Raw genomic sequence first — 17,438 nt, 5'->3', positions numbered from 1 at the left:
TGCTCCTCCATCTCTCCGGTTCCTCTTCTCCCACCCCTCCCACGTTGTCTAGCCACTGTTTCTCAGCCTTCTCAACCACTTCCATTCCCCCGCTTCGTTCTGACATCTACTTCCTTGACGAGCACTCTCCCTCCCCTGAATCACCTTGACACACAACGTCGGGTTCTTGTTCAAGCCCAGTACCCGGCTTCTTTACTGTTAGGTTGAGGGACTTTTGAGCTTGAGGTATCTTCCTCTGAGTTATAGGAGACCACCCGTGAGCCTTTTCAGGTTTGCCAGCCCGTTGAGCTTTATACTAACTCGGTCGCAATCGAGTAGTCACGCTCCTCGTCGCGATGTTCTTCTCCCAGCTACCGACTCATCTCCAGCGCGCTACCGAGCTACAGCAGGAGCCCCCTAAAGGCAAACCTTACGGCGTTGCCCTACCGGGCACCGAAAAACCAGGGCGCTCTCCCGTCTACCGGACCTGGAACTCAACAAAAGAGCTAGTAAAAACACTAGACCCTAAAGTATGCTCGTTTGCGGACCCCAATGAGATGAGAACCACATTGGGATTGTTATTGACTGGCTTCGATTTTCCCAGGTGGCTACTGCGCATGACATATTTGAGTCGACCGCCGGTAGAGTGCCCAAAAGCGACTGCTTGGGATGGCGCCCATATGATCCGATAGTTAATGCCTACGGTCCGTACCAGTGGATGGATTATGAGACGGTTCAGAAGCGACGTACTGCTTTTGGTGCTGGTCTGGTCGAATTACATCAGAAACATGGCTGCCATCGCCCTGGCCAATATGGAATTGGTTTATGGTCCCAGAACCGCCCAGAGTGGCAACTGACTGGTATGAGGCACCCTGGCAAATATGGGCAGAGGAAACTTGCTAATTCCCGTGTCTATAGACCTTGCCTGCATGTCTCAAAGTCTGTACTCGGTCTCCATCTACGACGTTCTCGCGGCAGACGCTACGGAGTACATCATCAACCACGCCGAATTGCACTGTGTCGTGACTTCTTTGCCTCATATTCCCACTCTGCTGAAATTGAAGCCATTGTTGCCCGGTCTGAAAATCATTGTCAGCATGGATCCTCTGGAGGCCGGGGAACCCGCCGGCCTTTCTAAGCGCGCGCTCCTCGAATCGATTGCGGCTGGGCTGGAGGTATCTATCTACACCATCGAGGAGGTGGAAGAGCTTGGGGCGTTTTCAAAACGTACCTGCAATCCCCCATCCCCATCTGACATAGTTACCATAAATTATACGTCCGGCACTACAGGGAATCCCAAAGGGGTGGTCTTGACCCATGAGAATACTGTCGCGGCAACTTCAAGCGGCCTCGTAGTAACTACGCAGGCCCCTGGTGATACTCTGGCATCATATCTTCCACTAGCACATATTTACGCGCGGCTGTCGGAGCATGCAGCATTCTGGGCGGGGGCTCGAATTGGCTACTTCCATGGGAATATGCTGGAACTCGTCGATGACCTGAAAGTCCTCAAGCCTACTGGGTTCATGTCAGTTCCAAGACTGTTCAGTCGTTTCGGAAATGTCATTCGCTCAGCTACCGTGGACCAGCCCGGTTTCAAGGGAGCATTGTCGAGACATGTTGTTGCGGCGAAGACAGCAAACCTGGAGAATCCCGACGCTAGCAAAGCTACAATAAAGCATGCGGTGTATGATCGCATCTGGTCGAAAAAGGTTTCCGCGGCGCTTGGCCTGGAGCGCACTAGAGTGATGATCTCTGGTTCTGCGCCTCTGGACCCGACCCTCCACCAGTTTTTGAGAGTGGCTACTGGTACCGATATTATCCAAGGTTACGGGTTGACCGAAACATACGCTATTGCATGCGCTCAATCCCCACGAGATTTGACTGCCGGGAATTGTGGGCGACTTGCTCCATGCAACGAGGCCTGTTTGGTCTCTCTTCCGGATATGGACTACTCGGTCGATGATAAGCCCTTCCCACGGGGTGAACTGCTCTTACGCGGAGGGAACATCTTCCGTGAGTATTATAAAAACCCAGAAGAAACGGCCAATGCGATGACTGAAGACGGATGGTTCCGGACCGGTGACGTTTGCACCATTGATGATATGGGCCGAATTATCATCATTGATCGTCGCAAGAATGTCTTGAAGCTGGCGCAGGGAGAATACATCTCCCCCGAGCGTCTAGAGGGCGTTTACCTGTCTGAGCTGGGCTACTTGGCGCAGGGCTACGTCCATGGTGATAGTGTACAGACTTTCTTGGTGGGTATCTTTGGCGTGCAGCCCGAATCATATGCTCCGTGGGCCAGCAAAGTGCTCCGTCGAAACATTGAGGTCACGGACATTGACGGCATCAAATCGACGTTGGATGAACCTCAGATACGTCGCGCGGTGTTGCGGGATCTCGACAGAGTCGCAAAGAAACACAAACTTGCAGGCTACGAAAAAATAAAGAACTGCGCGCTGATGCTGGACCCTTTTACAGTTGAGAACAATCTGTTGACGCCGACGTGAGTGGAATCCCCTTCTCTTTACATGCTGCGCAAGTCTGACTAGATAACCAAACTCTTTAGTTTGAAGCTGAAACGTCCTCCGGCTGTGAAGAAGTATCGCCATCTGCTGGATGACTTATATACGACGGCGTTGGCTGAGGAAGCCGCTCCGAAGGCCAAGCTCTAGGAGATATTGACGTCGATAATATTTTTATGCGCTAAAACTCATGCTAGCCATTTAGACTGCTGGAGCTGCCTCGTACATATTTTCCCTGTGATTATTCAACCATTCATGTAGTTTATTTAGCACTTCAATGATCTTGGAATCCAAGGCTGAGCCTTTGAGCATGGTAAAAGGTTGGTATTTCACCCGGGGGATGGGGGGTTGTGGGGTTGAGGGGTTTCTGTGTGTGTTGGGGAGGGACAATAAGGTATTGTACGGCAGTTAAGTTACTGCTGCATACATTGAAAAGGGAGTCACTATCCTTACCACCAGAGATTTTAAGACTAGTATAGTGAAGTTAGCCTCATGATGAGTAAGGCATATCTAATCACAGCACATTTACATGAGCCCTCGGTGGTTGGCCCGAATGATTGCTTGGCGCTAGAGCTTCTCGATACGACATCATCTGCAACTCCCTACCTAGTTCGACCCCAACTCTTTCTCTAGTCAATCCAACCGATCAGTCCCTTGGAACCCTCAACCAGCGACTGCTGCCCACCATGCGTTCAGCCAGCAACTCCCTGGTGGGACTCGTTCTTATCCTGCTGTCTGCACCAATGCTGGTGTATTCAGCCCTCACGATCACCATTCCCTCATCCAGTCTGCTCCCCAATCCCCACGCTCTCCCCGCTGGAACTCATGCGACGTTGTCCACGCTTCCCTCCTCGCCCTCCTCGCCCTCGCAGCTGACTGCATCCCTCACTCGCTCCGCGACATTCGTCTTCGCCAATATCCCTGCCCAATCGAAGCCCCAATCCTACCTGCTCGACATCCGCTCCCCGGATTTCATCTTCGCCCCGTACCGCGTAGACATTGCCGCTGATGGAACCGTTCTCGGGATCTGGGAGACATTCCGCGCGAACCCTTGGGACAACCGAGGCTCGGAGAAGTACATCATAGATGCCACTACTGCTGTTGGGCAAGATGGAGCTGTCTCTGCCGCAACCACGCCCGACGTGACTGTCGAGGCCCGAGTCCTTGCCCGGAGAAATTTCTACGAGGAACGCCCCCGGTGTATGTTCTATCTGAATCGCGACACATTGGCATGGACCATAACAAATGGCTGATCGTTCGTCCCGTCCTAATCAATTAGTCTCGCCCTTGGCGCTGTTCAAGAATCCTATGATCCTACTAGCTTTGGTCGCTCTGGGCTTTACATTCGGCATGCCGAAGTTGATGGAAAACAGTGAGTTGCCTCTCTCTTCACCCGAAGCATTTTTCTCTTCTTTTAGGACATATTTAGTTTTTTTTTTTTTTGTTCCGTTCTGCCCTTATTAATGCTTCCGTGTACTCTTGTGCTCTAGTGGATCCCGAGATGCGTGCCGAATTCGAGAAACAATCTCGCTCCTCCCCGATTACGGGCGCCACACGCAGCGCCATGGCCGGCGGCGGAGCGCCCGGCACTTTCGACTTGGCGGGGTGGATGGCTGGAGCCACTCCCAGGCCCGCCCCTGGTGCTGACGGAGTTGCTGCGTCGGGCAGAGATAGTGGGAGTGCTTCTCGGAGGAGAGCATAGGTATGCAGGCCCTGCGGCATCAGAATGACGACGCAGCGCGGGAATTTGGATGCTGACCGACCTTCATTCTGGAGGTAGTGAGCGTATAACATTAGAGCGGGCTTACTAAAGTAAACCTTGTCTGTTTACAGATCCCCCTTCACCTCGCTTTATCTTGACTCAACGATGGCATGGACCAGCTACGCTTCACGAACCATTTTGCCTTGCGCCCGGGAAAGAAGCTCATTTAGAAGTAAGTATATTTCATCTGAGGCTTCAGTTATAGCGTCTGAATTTGATCCAAAATATGAACATGAATCAAGTCCGGCTATATTGTTATTGAGGGAAAACCTCACCGTCAGGAAGATATCGATATAACTTCAAAAAAAGACCACGGAACTCGCCTAGACGAGCAGACAGTTTGGGTTACTCCTCATTTAGGCTAGGAATGTGGATCGGAAACGTTGATTGCCCACATGGCACATCGAATTTGTTGTATGCTCTGGTCTGAAGTACAAGAGATTTCTACCCAAAGTATCCGCGAGGTGAGATTGTAGGCGAGCTGTGGATAATACATCGTACGTGCGGGCTAGTGACGGGAGGAGCGGCTGTCGTGCTGGACCACACAATCCTAAGACGCACGAGCGACAAACCGTATACATCATCATAACACATAAGCTATTCATAAGGGCATCTCGCGCAGCCAGGGAATAGATCTAAACCTGTTCGCACATAAGAAATCAAAATAGAGATGGGCTGAACATAAGAGCGATGCATTAGAAATCACCAAAGTCATCACCACCGCCAAAGTCACCCCCATAATCATCCCCATAATCACCTGGGGGAGGACCGTAATCGTGCGACATGTCTTCCACAGCATCAGCGAGCAGCATGCCACCTAGAAGTCCACCTCCGACACCTAAAGCTGCAGCCCCCGCGGTGCCCATCCCATGCCGTCGCTGCTGCGGCTGTTGTTGGGTTGGGTAAAAGCTACCCTGTGGTGGATATGATGGGTAACCATACCCTGTCTGTTGCGAGGCATAACCGGCGCCAACACCGCCTCCTCCGTAGTAGTACCCGCCTTGAGGGTAGCCATAAGACTGTTGCGGTACGGGTTGCTGCGGCCGAGGGAATGACGCGCCGCTATTACCAGCGACTTTTCCTTTTAACTTGCTGAAGAACCCTTTGCTGCGCTGCTGAGCCGGTCCAGGAGAAGAGTTCTGCGACTGGGGTTCCGATGACTGATATCCGGCAGTTTGTCTAGGAGAACCATCGGTGTAGTAGTCAGACGCAGCACCGCCAGAGCTCGCAGGGCTCCTGCGACGAGCTCGGGCATTCTCCTCTGCCTGTAGCTGCGCAGCAAGGCGAGCATCATCATCTAGATTATGGTGCGCAGATTCTGGTGGCTTGTATGGGTTCCTCGAATCAACAGTTTTCTTGTCACCTGCAGCAGCCAGTGACGAGGGTTCAGCAGGACCCGACGCATCGTAAGACGGTGGCGGCTCGCTCGGTGGTCCATGTATTTCTGGTTCTGTTCGATTCGGTCCTTCGGGACGTTCCCATTGTGATCGACCAGTTCGTAGGTTTACGAAGAACCTGAGGTCGCAGTCAGTCTTGCTCTATCCATTTTGCATTCGATGACTGGGTGATATGCATACCACTGATTATAGCGGTCATCAAACTGAGCCTTCCATCCTTCAGGGACGGAAGGAGTCGGAGGGCCGGGCGGCGGGGCAAACGACATGAATGATATAGATGGTATGACTAGTGAGCTTAGACTTATTTATGGTTTCAACAAGACAGTGTTGAATTTTCAAATGGAATCTTATCTGAAATTATACCAGACGGGGAAGTGATTCAAGCTTCTGGATGAACAGAGAACATAGGTGTTGTAGATGCATAGGAGGGGGTGCATCATATACAGCGAGCAGTAGTTGTTTCCGATGGGCATCGCCCCGTGGCGCTGCTCAGCCACGTGATGTCATTGTGGGGCGATGGAGATTGGTATCACATGCGGAGAAAAGTGTCCAGTAGTCGCTAATCATGCTGTTGACTGTGTACATCTGTATTTGTATACTAGACTACTTACTCATCTGTGAACAAGCAAGTTCAACCAGACCATTAACTGACTAGTCAAATCAATCAGGTCTAGATCCACTCATGACTAAGAGCTCAGGCCACTCTACCATCTGATGCATCGTTGAAAACTATTCATCAAAGACAAGGTCCAAATCTGGATCATGATTCCCTTGCTGCATAGTAAGACAGGATTGTAAGAGATATCTAAGGAGAAAACGTTTCCCTAAGTTCGCTGTCGGCTGTCATGATGGTCAGAACCCCTCCCGCCCTTCCCAAAAACAATACTGCTCGTCGTGATACAGCCAGCCTCTACTTCGAAATCCCACGACCCCTCTTCCGAATGGAAACCATAGCCTCGTACAAAACATCCTTAAAACCAAATAAGAATGCCGCAGTAATTGCACTCTGCGTCACTTTTGGCCCAATTCCTGTTTGGAATAATGTAAGCTGTCTTTCAAAAAGCACTTCGTCAATTGGGGTTCACTTGCCTTTGTATAGGCCAGCATAACCTTCTTCCTGAATTATTTTCTTCAAACTCCCATTCAAACTCTCCTGGGGCCCCTCTTTACTTGCAACATGCATGCGGCTCTTGACTGTGATGTAAGGATATGTGATCGAAGTAGCGAGTATCTTACCAAGGGCACCCAAATAGAACGCATCCTTGGGTGTCATCCGTCTACGACGCTCGACGATGATTTTCAATTGCTCAAAGATTGTATACTGCAAGATAGGGTTGACCACCAATACGAGAGCTGGCAGGACGCCAGCGAAGAGGGCCTTTGGGCCCTCTCGGCGCAGCAAGTCTATCAGTGTAGCGATTGTCGATGCTCGCTCCTTTCCAGGATAAGCACCAGGCAATGACTTCTGATCCGAATCAGACTTGCGAGCTGTCATTCTGGTGTTCACCACCCAAATCGGATTGGTGATCATGACTGTGGCGATCCCTGCAATAGCCCCGGCAACCATCGACTCAACGGTTGTGAGCTTTCTAGATGCCCTTCCTGCTTTTGCAGCTGCCTTTTCGAAGGCGGAGCGTGTCCATTCATACCAATAGTAGTAAACGAAATTGGTAACACTGATACCCAGAAGTGCCGACTCAAGTCCCGAATATAGTCCGGCAAGCCCCTCTCTCTGGACAATGCGACGAACCGCGTCATAGATTGTCGAATGGGCCCGCTTGGATTCAACCTGGGCCCTCGTTGAGAGAGTGATGAGCGGGTAACTTTTAAGGTTAAACAAAGCGTTAATGAAGACCCAGTCGAGCAGGGAGCGTTACTCACGTCAACGCCATCGAGAGAATGCCGCCTCCCGCACCGGCCAAGGCATGCGCTATATTATCGCTCTGTTGCATGGCAGCGGATACTGCCAACCCCTTCTTCTCCTCATGGATGCTTGCTTGAGACATCGGCCACGGACTTTTCACGCTGCATCCAAACACGATGCACGATTAATATGATAGAAGGAAACTTGCTTGTAGTGAAGGTAGTCAACGCGTTGCAATACTCACAGATATGACTGGGAGAGTTCGGAGGAGGGGCTTTCTATTGTTCCAACTAAGAGAATCAGGTAAAGGAAGGGCGAGCGTTGCAGGAAGGAACGAAGCAGAAGATCGAGACACCAACAATAGAAAACTGCAGGAAGTTGGTTATTGGATACCTTATCAAGAAAAGGGTGAAAGGGGGGGGCAGGTGAAAGGGTCGAGTTTTAAGACACCGAGATATGTAGAAGGGCGCGAGAATGACTCGGCTCAGGAGGTAAAAGCAACGACGCTCATGACGTTTACCGAAATTTGGGCCTCGGCTGATGCCCCTCCCGCAAAATTCGGGTTTCAGTCGCGTGTTTACCAAAGGTACAGACAGTGCCCAGCAGGATGTTGACCAGATTCCAGCGGTAAACGCCAACATGTACAGGACTAGGGCTGGTGCGATGAAAGCGTATGTAGCTCACATCGGCACCCCTAACCCAAGATGTACGGAGTATGTACTGTATACCGCATAGTAGTCAGATGGAATGACATATCGGAGTCACGCTACGTTGTTATCGTTATCGTAGATGAGGTCCGTTACACACCTGGAGCGTACTGTACTGTACATACATCGCAGGAGTCACTCTTAGCCCCCCCCAAAAGTTTTTCCACCTAAGTACTCATGAAATCATTTACATTCGGCGGCAGGTAATTTCTCAGATGCAAAAAGGCGACTAGGTAGTAGGAAAAGTCAGGTCGCCAACACCTAAGGCTTAGCAATTCAATACGGAGAAGAAGCTGAGCCAATTTCGCATGTGACATTTCCTTCTTGCGGTAACCAATCAATCACTTAATGGGCTGCCGACCCACCCCCCTTCCTTGCACTGCATGCGGGCAGAGGTGGGTAAGTACTGTAAATGTCACGGTACCTGTACTCAGCTGTACATTCGTTATTACTCTTAAGACCCATCTGTCGGCCTGGATTGGTATTTAGCCACTCATTAATCTATTAGTTGAGTAGAAAAGTCTACACGGAAGGCAAATAGTAGAGAAGGGATCAGGAGGAAGGATGGGACCCGCGGTAATAAGAGCCCACTGGTTCGACGCTTTTGCTTAAAGATTCATTGTTCTCTGAATTAACTAAATAATCGACCGCGAGCGAGTAAACAAGGCAAACAATCCAACTTACTAGAAGAAAGACCAATCGAATGGAGACTTGTGGGAGAGACACTAGTAAGGAAGAAATAGAGACTTGAGAAGATTATGGGTGGAAACCAGCGTGATGAAAGCAAGAAACAATGAAAGGAAGCGGACTGGGGGCTGGGCAGTGAAGACTAAAGAAAAGTCAGCAAAAAGCAGGCGGGGATGGGAGTAGGTGCATCTGTGGTATGACAGTGTATAAAGACGAAACGCAAGCCTTCTAAAGCATGAACAATGAAACTATTCCTATGGCCATTCCTAGCATGAAGGGTCTGCATCCACCCCAGCACTGAGAAGACAGCCAGTGATAGGGCGCAGCCGGTACATCTTCCCTCTAGCTCGTCTTCTTGGATCCCATAATTCCCCTTCTGCCGTTACATGTTGGAAGGACAGCACCTGGAACCACAAGCACAGTCGCCTAACAGCAGCCGCCGGAAGAGCCAGGTTGAACTCCCTGGCCCTGACCAACTTGCACAGTAGGCTTGTTGTTGACGGTGGCAGTTCCCATACGTTCCTTGATCTGTCTAGCCATTGTCAAAAAAGCTTGCTCGACATTCGAGGCATTCTTGGCCGAGGTCTCCAGAAACGGTATTCCGAGGCTGTCCGCAAATTCCTGTAGCATTCACATATTCCGTTAGTTGCCGACCGGAATACTCCAGCTACTGGCGACTGTAGCGACGTACCTTGGCCACTGTGTACTCCACTACCTTCTTGTCTTCCATATCGCTCTTGTTGCCCACAAGCAACTTATTGACACCCTCGGTGGCATAGCGGTCGATTTCTTGGAGCCACTGCTTAACGTTGTTGAATGAGTCCATATCAGTGACGTCGTAGACAACGCAGATACCATGAGCACCACGGTAATAAGACGACGTGATAGTCCTGAATCGCTCCTGGCCCGCAGTATCCCACTGAAATGCATTAGTGATCCCTAGTCATCATCTCGCAATACCGGCTTCCTTACAATCTGGAGTTTCACCGTCTTTCCGTCGAGTTCAATAGTGCGAATTTTCTAAGGCATACTATCAGCAGGCCGGTACACGGGGAAGGCGGAGCCTGAGTTGGGAAAGACACCTACAAAATCGACACCGATGGTGGAGATGTAGCTTTCCGTGTAGGTATCATCGGCAAATCGAAGAAGTAAGCAGGACTTTCCTACACCAGAATCTCCAATGAGGAGAAGCTTGAAGAGGTAGTCGTATCTGCTCAAAGCGTCAGCCTGGCTATGAATGAGACGCTGGGCCGCCCATCTTCTTTCTCGCCATTGGGAAGGGAGTATGGAGGCGGGGAGAGATCGGGGCAACTCTAAGAGAACACACAAATTAGCAAACATGCCGGCCGGTCAGTAGAGACAATCCAAGGAACTGCACGATAGATGGAAAGTGATGCAAGAGTTTGTGGTGATTAATACAACAGCACGCAACCCGATGAATCGCTCGGGGCCTAAGCGGATCGAGGCACTTACGACTCAGGGTTCATGGTGGAAACGGTGGAGGTATGTGTCGAAATTTGCAGGTGCTTAGAACAAAGAAGAAGACTACCGAGGACTGGTTCGAAAGCTATCTGGATGCGTTGGATGAGAAGGTGCAAGTAAGAGTGGCAGCAAGCTGTGGTTGTAAATGATGCTCGGAGCGTCTGTCTATTAAGCTGAGGGTGACCAGGCGGTCTCTTGGAAATGGCGGTTGTTGCGTTGCTGACGACTGCAGGAGAGCAGGGGAGCCCAATGTGCAGGTTCCAGCCGCGGGCTGCTGGTGACCGTTTCACACTCACTGACCCACCCACCTACCTCAAAAGCCTATGGGCCAATCTGGATTAGTGTCCTGGTACAGGAAGTCTTACGAAGTCCAACAACTGGGACACTAGTTAGTTAACTGACTTACTGTTAAATTAGTAGTTAAATATAAGTAAGGTAAGCGTGGTCGCGGTAGAAATAGGCACATTGTTCATTGGCATGTTCTAGTAATATGATCTGCAGAATGTGTCACGGGTACAACCACTCTCCATCAGAAACCACCACAATGTAAACCCTGAGATCTGATCATCATTTGTAATACTGCACAAATGACCATCTCATTCTGATACCATTAATACTACTCTACCTCGACAGACACCCAACAAGCCAATAAACAAGGTGAGAAGGCACTTCTGCGTATTGCTTTATTCAATCTCGGCTGTTTCGTCCTATTGCTCAGGTGATTCTCCCAGCCACAACGGGACTGGCTCTCACCGAACAACTATGTCATGCAAACCCACTCCCTCAAGAGAGCGGCAATCACTGTTCCTAACTAATCAAGCATATCCATGAACCTGAAGCCACTCCAACACTAGACCCTCATCTCTGTCTTTGTAGTGCAAATTTGTGCGGATGCTATCAGCAACGATAACCAGAGCACGGTCGTAGGCACTGGTATCCTTATCCTGAAAGAAGGCAGAGATGTCGGCTTCAATAGTGTGATCGGCGAATTTGGAAAGTCCCATTCGCACAAAGCGCTCGAAAACAACATTATTTGTCGATAAACGTGATTCAACCATGTCCCAATGCGATTTCATGTACTCCCAAAGTAAATGGCGAGTGCTTGAATTCGAAGCAAGTGAAACTGCACCGTTATGTATGTCCTGTATAGCAACCTTGTCTGAGAAGACAAAATCGAGATAATCCCTGACCAAATCGGGATTCTTCGTGCGTCCAAGAGCCCCTAGGCAGATCTCTTTTCCATCGACAGAATCGGTTCTCAAATATTCCTCCTTGACGGAAACATAATCTTGAGTTCCACCCTCAGAAACTACAACACCAAAAATAACAGAGCGCAGGTTGGGATGCACAGCATTTTTGTCTTTAGCAGTGTTCCAGAGCTGGAAGCGTCGTGTTGCCTCGGAAATCATACTAACGCTCAATGTTAGTGAAGGTCTCAGTTAAGCAGCCTCAGGATGTGAAGAAACTTACTCTTTATGCCCAGCATGGCATGCCATTCCAATCAAAAGTTTCCGAAGCTGTACAGTAAGATAATCATCTTCGGGCTTAAACTCCCAGCCAATTTCTTCAGCGGCGGGTGAGACTAATTCAAGGGTGAATTTCTTCAGCCCTGATGATACCGAGTTGTTTTGAGCAAACACCGAACGTAAGTTTCCGATGGAAGTTGAGATTTGAGACCAGATCCTAGAAGATAGGCATCGTTAGAGACTGAGATCACAAAGAAGATGTACTAACGGTGTTCAAGGGATGCTGACAGATAGTTCTTTTCTTCCTTGAAACCACTCAATAAAGATAGCAAGGCAGTCGTTGTGCCATTACCAGAAACGGCAAGAGCAGCAGCATCGCCGATCAGGCCGATCTTATCCTCAGTACTTAGTAGGTTCAAAGACTGTCCGAGTTTAGCCAAACGATCAGCAGGATAGTTGGTGCGGTAGAAACCAGAAAGGTTCTTGTTTATCTTGTAGAAGGATTCCTGCCCCACACCGGGGACTGAATCTGATTTAGATACCAAAGCACCCTTATTTGTGTCGGACACCTCACGAGCCGACTGGATACCTAGCGGAATCCACCATGTTGTTTCGTCCTCATCTGGTTTGGCATCGCCTGTCGAGAGAAAGCGGTTTTGTCGGATGTTGATTTGGCCCGGCTCCTCGGTGATAGTGATAACGGGGAATCCGATCTTGCGAATCCAAGGGTCCTTCGCCACCCTATTAGTTCAGGGGAACCCAAATGGACTGAAGAAAATTACCATGAAGCTAGTTACATCCTGGTTGGATGCCTTGCTTAGAGCCGACCAAAGATCATTTGTGGTAGCATTTCCTGCACACCATCAAAATCAGCAACTCGATGTTCGCAGGCCTATTGCATTTGCCAACTTGCCGTAAGCGTGTGCCTTGAGATACGCAGCTACACCGCGTAGAAAGGTCTGTCGACCGAGGTGATCACTCAGCATGCGAATGACCGAGCTTCCCTTCAGGTAGCTGATGTGATCGAAAATCTGGTCCACTTCGAGAGCGTTTCTAACGGGTACCTCAATCGGATGTGATGCCCGCAAAGAGTCAAGTTGAAAAGCTTGTTGAACACCCTCAGCCTGTGTGCCGGTTAACATAGAACTAACACGCGGATTTACCTCGGGAATTGCGCACAACAAACTGAGACCAGATATTCCATTCTGAATGTAGGTTCTGGGTTAGTTCTATGGGACAATGATCACGCGATGGCCAAAGCTCACCAGGATAAAAGTGGTCAACAGCAAGCCAACCGACCCAAGTTGCAAACCCTTCGTTAAGCCATAGTTCGTTCCACCAATCCATTGTAACAAGATTGCCAAACCATTGATGGGCCAGTTCTGAGAGCATTGCAGGTTAAGTATAAGGTGGTATTGCTTTGATGAAGAAGACTCACCGTGCGCGACCACATAAGCAATGCGGTTCTTATACCGGGTATCGGACTTGCCCTCTTCAAAAAGAACAGCAGTTGTTCGATACGTTACGAGTCCCCAGTTTTCCATAGCACCCATCGCCTATATAGTATTAGTGGACTTGTTCGATGTCGTGTAAGAAAGGGTATGCACAAATTCATGGACAGCGAGAAGATCTGCCTTGGGCAAGGGATATTCTATCTCGAAAATCTCGGAGAAGTAGTCAACGGTGCGATGAGCACATTCTAGAGCGAATCGAGCTTGCTCTTTCAGACCTCTGGTTGTATAGACACGGACGGGTATACTCTTTCCTTGATACTTGCGCTCTGTCATCGCCTCCACGTATTCGAAATCGCCAACTGCCCATGCCAGAAGCTGGATTTGATGTTAGAGAGATCCCTGCCGGATCACTGGAAAGACTCACATATGTGCTCATAACGGGAGTTCTCTCAAAAGAGACAAGTTTGAGTCCCGGCTTACGTCCAGCCTTCTCATCTTTAATAGGCATGTTGCTCAGGGCAGTTTGACCGGTGGGCACCTCGATCTCGAAATCAAAGGTGGCTTTCAGATTTGGTTCGTCGAAGCATGGGAAAGCCCGACGCGCATCACAAGACTCGAATTGGGTGCTCAACATGTAGTGAAAGTCTCCTTCTTTGGGTGTGTCTTCAACTGGTTCCACAACAGGGATGTATTTAGAGCGGTAGAACCCGGCCATCGCGTTGTTCATGGTTCCGGTAAAATTCATCGAGAGAAGAATATCAGAGGGTGCAATTTCCGACGGGAACTTGAAAGCCACCCGCTCAGAGGTTCTATCATAAGAGATCTCGGATGCTTCGGACAATTTGGTCCCTAACGGAGGCCGTCAATATTATGGCAAAGGAAACAATCATGGGCAAAGCCCGGTGCAGGTGATGACGGACCATCTTCGCCATAAATTTCGACTTTCTGAACCTCGATTTCCTTCGAGTTGAGCACAATCTCTTTCGTGGGGCGGGTGACTCTGGCCTTGACCTTGACGGTCCCATTATAGCCCCAATTATCACTGAACTGCAGATCAAACAAAGACACGTCGTAATGGACTGGGATAGCTCTGTGCTCATCGTTAGAAAAGTGTCTTTTGAAAACCCAAAAGTCACAGTTTGCAACTCACACGTCCGGGAGGACATCTCTGTCATTTGATGCCATTGTGCGGGTGCGGAAATCAGAAGAGCAACACCTTGCGGAGGACGAATGGCCAGCAATCGTGAGAGTAGGAGGCAAATGTGTGCGCGGAGAGAGTGAAAGAGCCGATAGATGGCGGGAACGCGAGAAAGCGAAGGAGGGGGAGCAGGGGAGGGGAGAGGAGGGGCAGTAGAGGGAAACTGGTCGGACCGGCTGATAAACCAGAAATCGTCCACGGATTCGAGCTTTGCCGCCAGTACGTGTACATCTGGCTGGCGACGCCGTGGCGGCTGTGCTTCTAATGGGACACCTTCTCCCCCACATTTCTTATGCTAATGGTATCTGGATCTGGTCGAGCGAGCCTAAATTGGGCGAATCTCTGTCTACGGTTATCTTCGGCCCATGCCACAAAGCCTCATTTACCCGTAACGATACAGATATGGGGTGATACACACACATACAAGTAATTCAGAAAATCCTGAGGGGGGAGGACAAGAATGGAAGGGAGATTGCAATGAGGGTAAGAATCCTGAGAGCCTGAGACAGAATCACTTTATTGTGTTTTACAGAAGGCTCAGGCAAAGACTGAAGGGCAGAGTGGGAAGGGGAGGGAATTGTACGTAAACGAAGTCCAGATTTACCGAGTCGCGTCTGTGTAAAGTGAGAAAGATATGAAACCAAGAGTTTATGGTTTAGTATATGATTTGGTAGTGTCATTCAATGATCATTATTGTTGTTCCATCAGGACACAGACCGGAGCTCCGACGGAGCTTGGACCCTTTTCGGGAGACGAATGTAAGTTAATTCCTGGTTGATTCTATTATCTAATCACGGCCGAGAGGTGAGTACCCAGCAGTAGTACTCCGTACTGTTCCTACCTAGTCGAACTACTCAATATTCCTACTGTATACACTATCTAAGAATGCTTTACTACTAAAGAGGTGTCTAGTAACAACACACTAGTCCCCAAAACCGCTAAAGCCGATCGTTCAAGCATCTTCACCTATCCTGGTCGTTCGCTCCAACCCCAGATCCGTCCTTCGCAGCCTGCCTCACAATTTTAGAAGATGGCCGATTCCGATGAAGAGTATGCTGGGGAAGTCTCCGAGGATGAGGTAGATGGCAGTCAAATCTCATCTCGAGGCGGAGCCGCTCAACCGCCGCGTTCGAAAAGAAAGAAAAATCGCGGAGGCGCCGAATGGGAGGTCTCAAGGACTTGGGAGAGCTTGGTCGAAGGCGCAGATGGCACGATCAACTCTACAGTAGAGGGCCTACTTGAAGCTGGGAAAAGGAAGAGGTTAGCTTCTCTTTTCTCTCACCCTTGATACATGTCCAAGGGGGGAATAAACGACACTGAATACAGGTGGGGTATAGCGAAGCTGAAAATCTTCACAGACTTCTACGGGACACCACACCACTACAACGAGGCATTATCCGCCATCTTATCCTGGTTCTCGACTTGTCACACTCAATGGCAGAAAAGGATCTACGGCCAACACGATATCTCCTGTCCCTGCGCTATGCCCAAGAGTTCGTCAGAGAATTCTTTGAACAGAATCCAATCTCCCAGTTGGGTGTACTTGGCCTGAGGGATGGCCTCGCAGTACGGGTTAGTGATATGAGTGGAAATCCTACTGAACATATCAGTGCAATTCAAGCCCTACGAGAGCATGACCCGAAAGGTCTTCCTAGCTTGCAGAATGGGCTTGAAATGGCTCGAGGTGCTCTCTTGTATGTTCGCACCATCCAGAGTGTTGGCACAGCTGAATTGCCCCCACGAACCACGCAAACTAACCCATGGTTCACAGTCACACTCCCACTCACGGTACCCGTGAAGTCTTGATCATCTTTGGTTCCTTGCTCTCCTCTGATCCAGGTGATATTCACCATACCATAGCAACTCTGGTTAGCGAAAAAATCCGTGTTGGCATCGTGGGCCTTGCTGCTCAAGTAGCCATCTGCCGCGAGCTTTGCTCTAAGACAAATCATGGCGACGATACCACGTACGGCGTAGCTCTTAACGAGCAGCACTTTCGTGAATTGGTAATGGGCGTCACAACCCCTCCGACCACGTTTTCTCAAAGGCAGTCCGCAAGCTCCCTCCTGATGATGGGATTTCCGTCCCGTGCTGTCGAAGCCCACCCTTCTCTTTGCGCGTGCCATTCGAATCCTTCTTGTGGGGGCTATTCCTGCTCTCGATGCAATAGCAAGGTTTGCGGCCTTCCTGCCGAATGCCCTTCATGCAGTCTGACACTAATCCTTTCCACGCATCTCGCTCGGTCTTATCATCATCTTTTCCCATTGATGAATTGGGTCGAAGTTCCATGGGCGCGAGCCTCGCGTAGCCTGGCCTGCTTTGCTTGTGGTATAACTTTCCCTCCAGTGCCCCCTAGAGATCAATGGCAGGCCGCAGATGTACAGTCTAGAGGGATGAGCGTAAGCAGTCGCTATGAATGCACCGTGTGCCGTAACAATTTCTGCATTGATTGTGACCTTTTTGCTCACGAAGTTGTGCACAATTGCCCTGGTTGTCAAAGCGAGACCACATCTTCTACAACGCCTGGACTGGTTCAGGTAACTGACAGAATGGATACATCGGCATAATCCGATCGACATCGTTCAGCAATACTACGGGATATCCCAGCTCAATGACCTACTTCATACAGGAATTGCACATCTCTGTAAGCCTAACACTGTAGATGCTGGTGCAGAAAGACTCATCAGAATCGGCTCAGGGGCAGTTATATCCGCGGCTACCATATGGCCACTCTACACGAAATGCAGTTATTCCTGCAGGTTGACTTGGGCGTGGTGTCATGGTGATGTAGTAGGCACATCCTTCACTACGATCCGCATGTGACAATCTGAGCGAGCTGATATCCAGTCATGAAAGAGGCTAAGGAGCGATTAGAAGATGGTACCAATATCCTAGGAGGTAGCAAACTTGATTA

General features: G+C 49.7%; 7 protein-coding genes across 7 annotated transcripts; 3 read left to right on the top strand and 4 right to left on the bottom strand.

The window, feature by feature from the left end:
* BO66DRAFT_433114 (putative AMP-binding enzyme) lies at nucleotides 1-2,657 on the top strand (the record flags this gene model as incomplete). Its single annotated transcript, XM_025650678.1, has 5 exons — nucleotides 1-256; nucleotides 319-509; nucleotides 584-839; nucleotides 898-2,488; nucleotides 2,552-2,657. The coding sequence occupies exons 2-5, from the start codon at nucleotides 336-338 to the stop codon at nucleotides 2,655-2,657; spliced, it is 2,127 nt and encodes a 708-aa protein (XP_025497693.1). The 5' UTR covers nucleotides 1-256; nucleotides 319-335.
* A 406-nt stretch (nucleotides 2,658-3,063) lies between these two features.
* Nucleotides 3,064-4,518, top strand: BO66DRAFT_259619 (uncharacterized protein). The gene is made up of 5 exons (XM_025643032.1): nucleotides 3,064-3,707; nucleotides 3,787-3,879; nucleotides 3,998-4,209; nucleotides 4,341-4,441; nucleotides 4,512-4,518. Exons 1-3 carry the CDS (start codon nucleotides 3,194-3,196, stop codon nucleotides 4,207-4,209), a joined length of 819 nt encoding a protein of 272 aa, XP_025497692.1. The 5' UTR covers nucleotides 3,064-3,193; the 3' UTR covers nucleotides 4,341-4,441; nucleotides 4,512-4,518.
* BO66DRAFT_396651 (uncharacterized protein) lies at nucleotides 4,507-6,028 on the bottom strand. The gene is made up of 2 exons (XM_025648528.1): nucleotides 5,847-6,028; nucleotides 4,507-5,784 (listed from the first exon to the last, which is right to left on the bottom strand). Exons 1-2 carry the CDS (start codon nucleotides 5,930-5,932, stop codon nucleotides 4,965-4,967), a joined length of 906 nt encoding a protein of 301 aa, XP_025497691.1. The 5' UTR covers nucleotides 5,933-6,028; the 3' UTR covers nucleotides 4,507-4,964.
* A 548-nt stretch (nucleotides 6,029-6,576) lies between these two features.
* Nucleotides 6,577-7,672, bottom strand: pmp47 (putative peroxisomal membrane protein Pmp47; the record flags this gene model as incomplete). Its single annotated transcript, XM_025649594.1, has 3 exons — nucleotides 6,577-6,695; nucleotides 6,756-7,489; nucleotides 7,548-7,672. 3 exons carry the CDS (start codon nucleotides 7,670-7,672, stop codon nucleotides 6,577-6,579), a joined length of 978 nt encoding a protein of 325 aa, XP_025497690.1.
* Nucleotides 7,673-9,038: 1,366 nt separating this feature from the next.
* On the bottom strand, nucleotides 9,039-10,411 carry BO66DRAFT_466026 (Rab family GTPase YPT1; the record flags this gene model as incomplete). Its single annotated transcript, XM_025652516.1, has 5 exons — nucleotides 9,039-9,545; nucleotides 9,616-9,843; nucleotides 9,897-9,944; nucleotides 10,011-10,134; nucleotides 10,398-10,411. The coding sequence occupies 5 exons, from the start codon at nucleotides 10,409-10,411 to the stop codon at nucleotides 9,351-9,353; spliced, it is 609 nt and encodes a 202-aa protein (XP_025497689.1). The 3' UTR covers nucleotides 9,039-9,350.
* Nucleotides 10,412-10,874: 463 nt separating this feature from the next.
* Nucleotides 10,875-15,200, bottom strand: BO66DRAFT_396649 (M1 family metallopeptidase). Its single transcript, XM_025648527.1, has 13 exons — nucleotides 14,949-15,200; nucleotides 14,477-14,866; nucleotides 14,247-14,416; nucleotides 13,751-14,175; nucleotides 13,480-13,701; nucleotides 13,311-13,428; nucleotides 13,138-13,254; nucleotides 13,052-13,077; nucleotides 12,786-12,996; nucleotides 12,655-12,725; nucleotides 12,161-12,603; nucleotides 11,877-12,089; nucleotides 10,875-11,816 (listed from the first exon to the last, which is right to left on the bottom strand). Exons 2-13 carry the CDS (start codon nucleotides 14,809-14,811, stop codon nucleotides 11,222-11,224), a joined length of 2,946 nt encoding a protein of 981 aa, XP_025497688.1. The 5' UTR covers nucleotides 14,812-14,866; nucleotides 14,949-15,200; the 3' UTR covers nucleotides 10,875-11,221.
* A 151-nt stretch (nucleotides 15,201-15,351) lies between these two features.
* On the top strand, nucleotides 15,352-17,423 carry BO66DRAFT_396648 (TFIIH/NER complex subunit SSL1). Its single transcript, XM_025648526.1, has 3 exons — nucleotides 15,352-15,784; nucleotides 15,883-16,218; nucleotides 16,296-17,423. Exons 1-3 carry the CDS (start codon nucleotides 15,555-15,557, stop codon nucleotides 17,089-17,091), a joined length of 1,362 nt encoding a protein of 453 aa, XP_025497687.1. The 5' UTR covers nucleotides 15,352-15,554; the 3' UTR covers nucleotides 17,092-17,423.
* Nucleotides 17,424-17,438: the final 15 nt, after the last annotated feature.

The sequence above is a fragment of the Aspergillus aculeatinus genome, assembly GCF_003184765.1.
Source record: "Aspergillus aculeatinus CBS 121060 unplaced genomic scaffold BO66scaffold_97, whole genome shotgun sequence".
Taxonomy (NCBI): domain Eukaryota; kingdom Fungi; phylum Ascomycota; class Eurotiomycetes; order Eurotiales; family Aspergillaceae; genus Aspergillus; species Aspergillus aculeatinus.
Note: the sequence above shows the minus strand (reverse complement) of the source record. Positions and strands in the feature narration are given on the sequence as shown.

Bases quoted from the DNA above. Each gene is read 5' to 3' on its own strand.
- BO66DRAFT_396651 (XM_025648528.1), bottom strand. From the start codon at position 5,932: ATGTCGTTTGCCCCGCCGCCCGGCCCTCCGACTCCTTCCGTCCCTGAA. The intron at 5,785-5,846 runs GTATGCATATCA...CTGCGACCTCAG, and splicing joins GATGACCGCTATAATCAGTG to GTTCTTCGTAAACCTACGAA.
- BO66DRAFT_396648 (XM_025648526.1), top strand. From the start codon at position 15,555: ATGGCCGATTCCGATGAAGAGTATGCTGGGGAAGTCTCCGAGGATGAG. The intron at 15,785-15,882 runs GTTAGCTTCTCT...AAATCTTCACAG, and splicing joins GAAGCTGGGAAAAGGAAGAG to ACTTCTACGGGACACCACAC. The intron at 16,219-16,295 runs GTATGTTCGCAC...CATGGTTCACAG, and splicing joins ATGGCTCGAGGTGCTCTCTT to TCACACTCCCACTCACGGTA.
- BO66DRAFT_396649 (XM_025648527.1), bottom strand. From the start codon at position 14,811: ATGTGGGGGAGAAGGTGTCCCATTAGAAGCACAGCCGCCACGGCGTCG. The intron at 14,176-14,246 runs GTCCGTCATCAC...GGCCTCCGTTAG, and splicing joins CGAAATTTATGGCGAAGATG to GGACCAAATTGTCCGAAGCA. The intron at 13,255-13,310 runs GTGAGTCTTCTT...CAATGCTCTCAG, and splicing joins TGCTTATGTGGTCGCGCACG to AACTGGCCCATCAATGGTTT.
- BO66DRAFT_259619 (XM_025643032.1), top strand. From the start codon at position 3,194: ATGCGTTCAGCCAGCAACTCCCTGGTGGGACTCGTTCTTATCCTGCTG. The intron at 3,708-3,786 runs GTATGTTCTATC...CTAATCAATTAG, and splicing joins CTACGAGGAACGCCCCCGGT to TCTCGCCCTTGGCGCTGTTC. The intron at 3,880-3,997 runs GTGAGTTGCCTC...CTTGTGCTCTAG, and splicing joins GCCGAAGTTGATGGAAAACA to TGGATCCCGAGATGCGTGCC.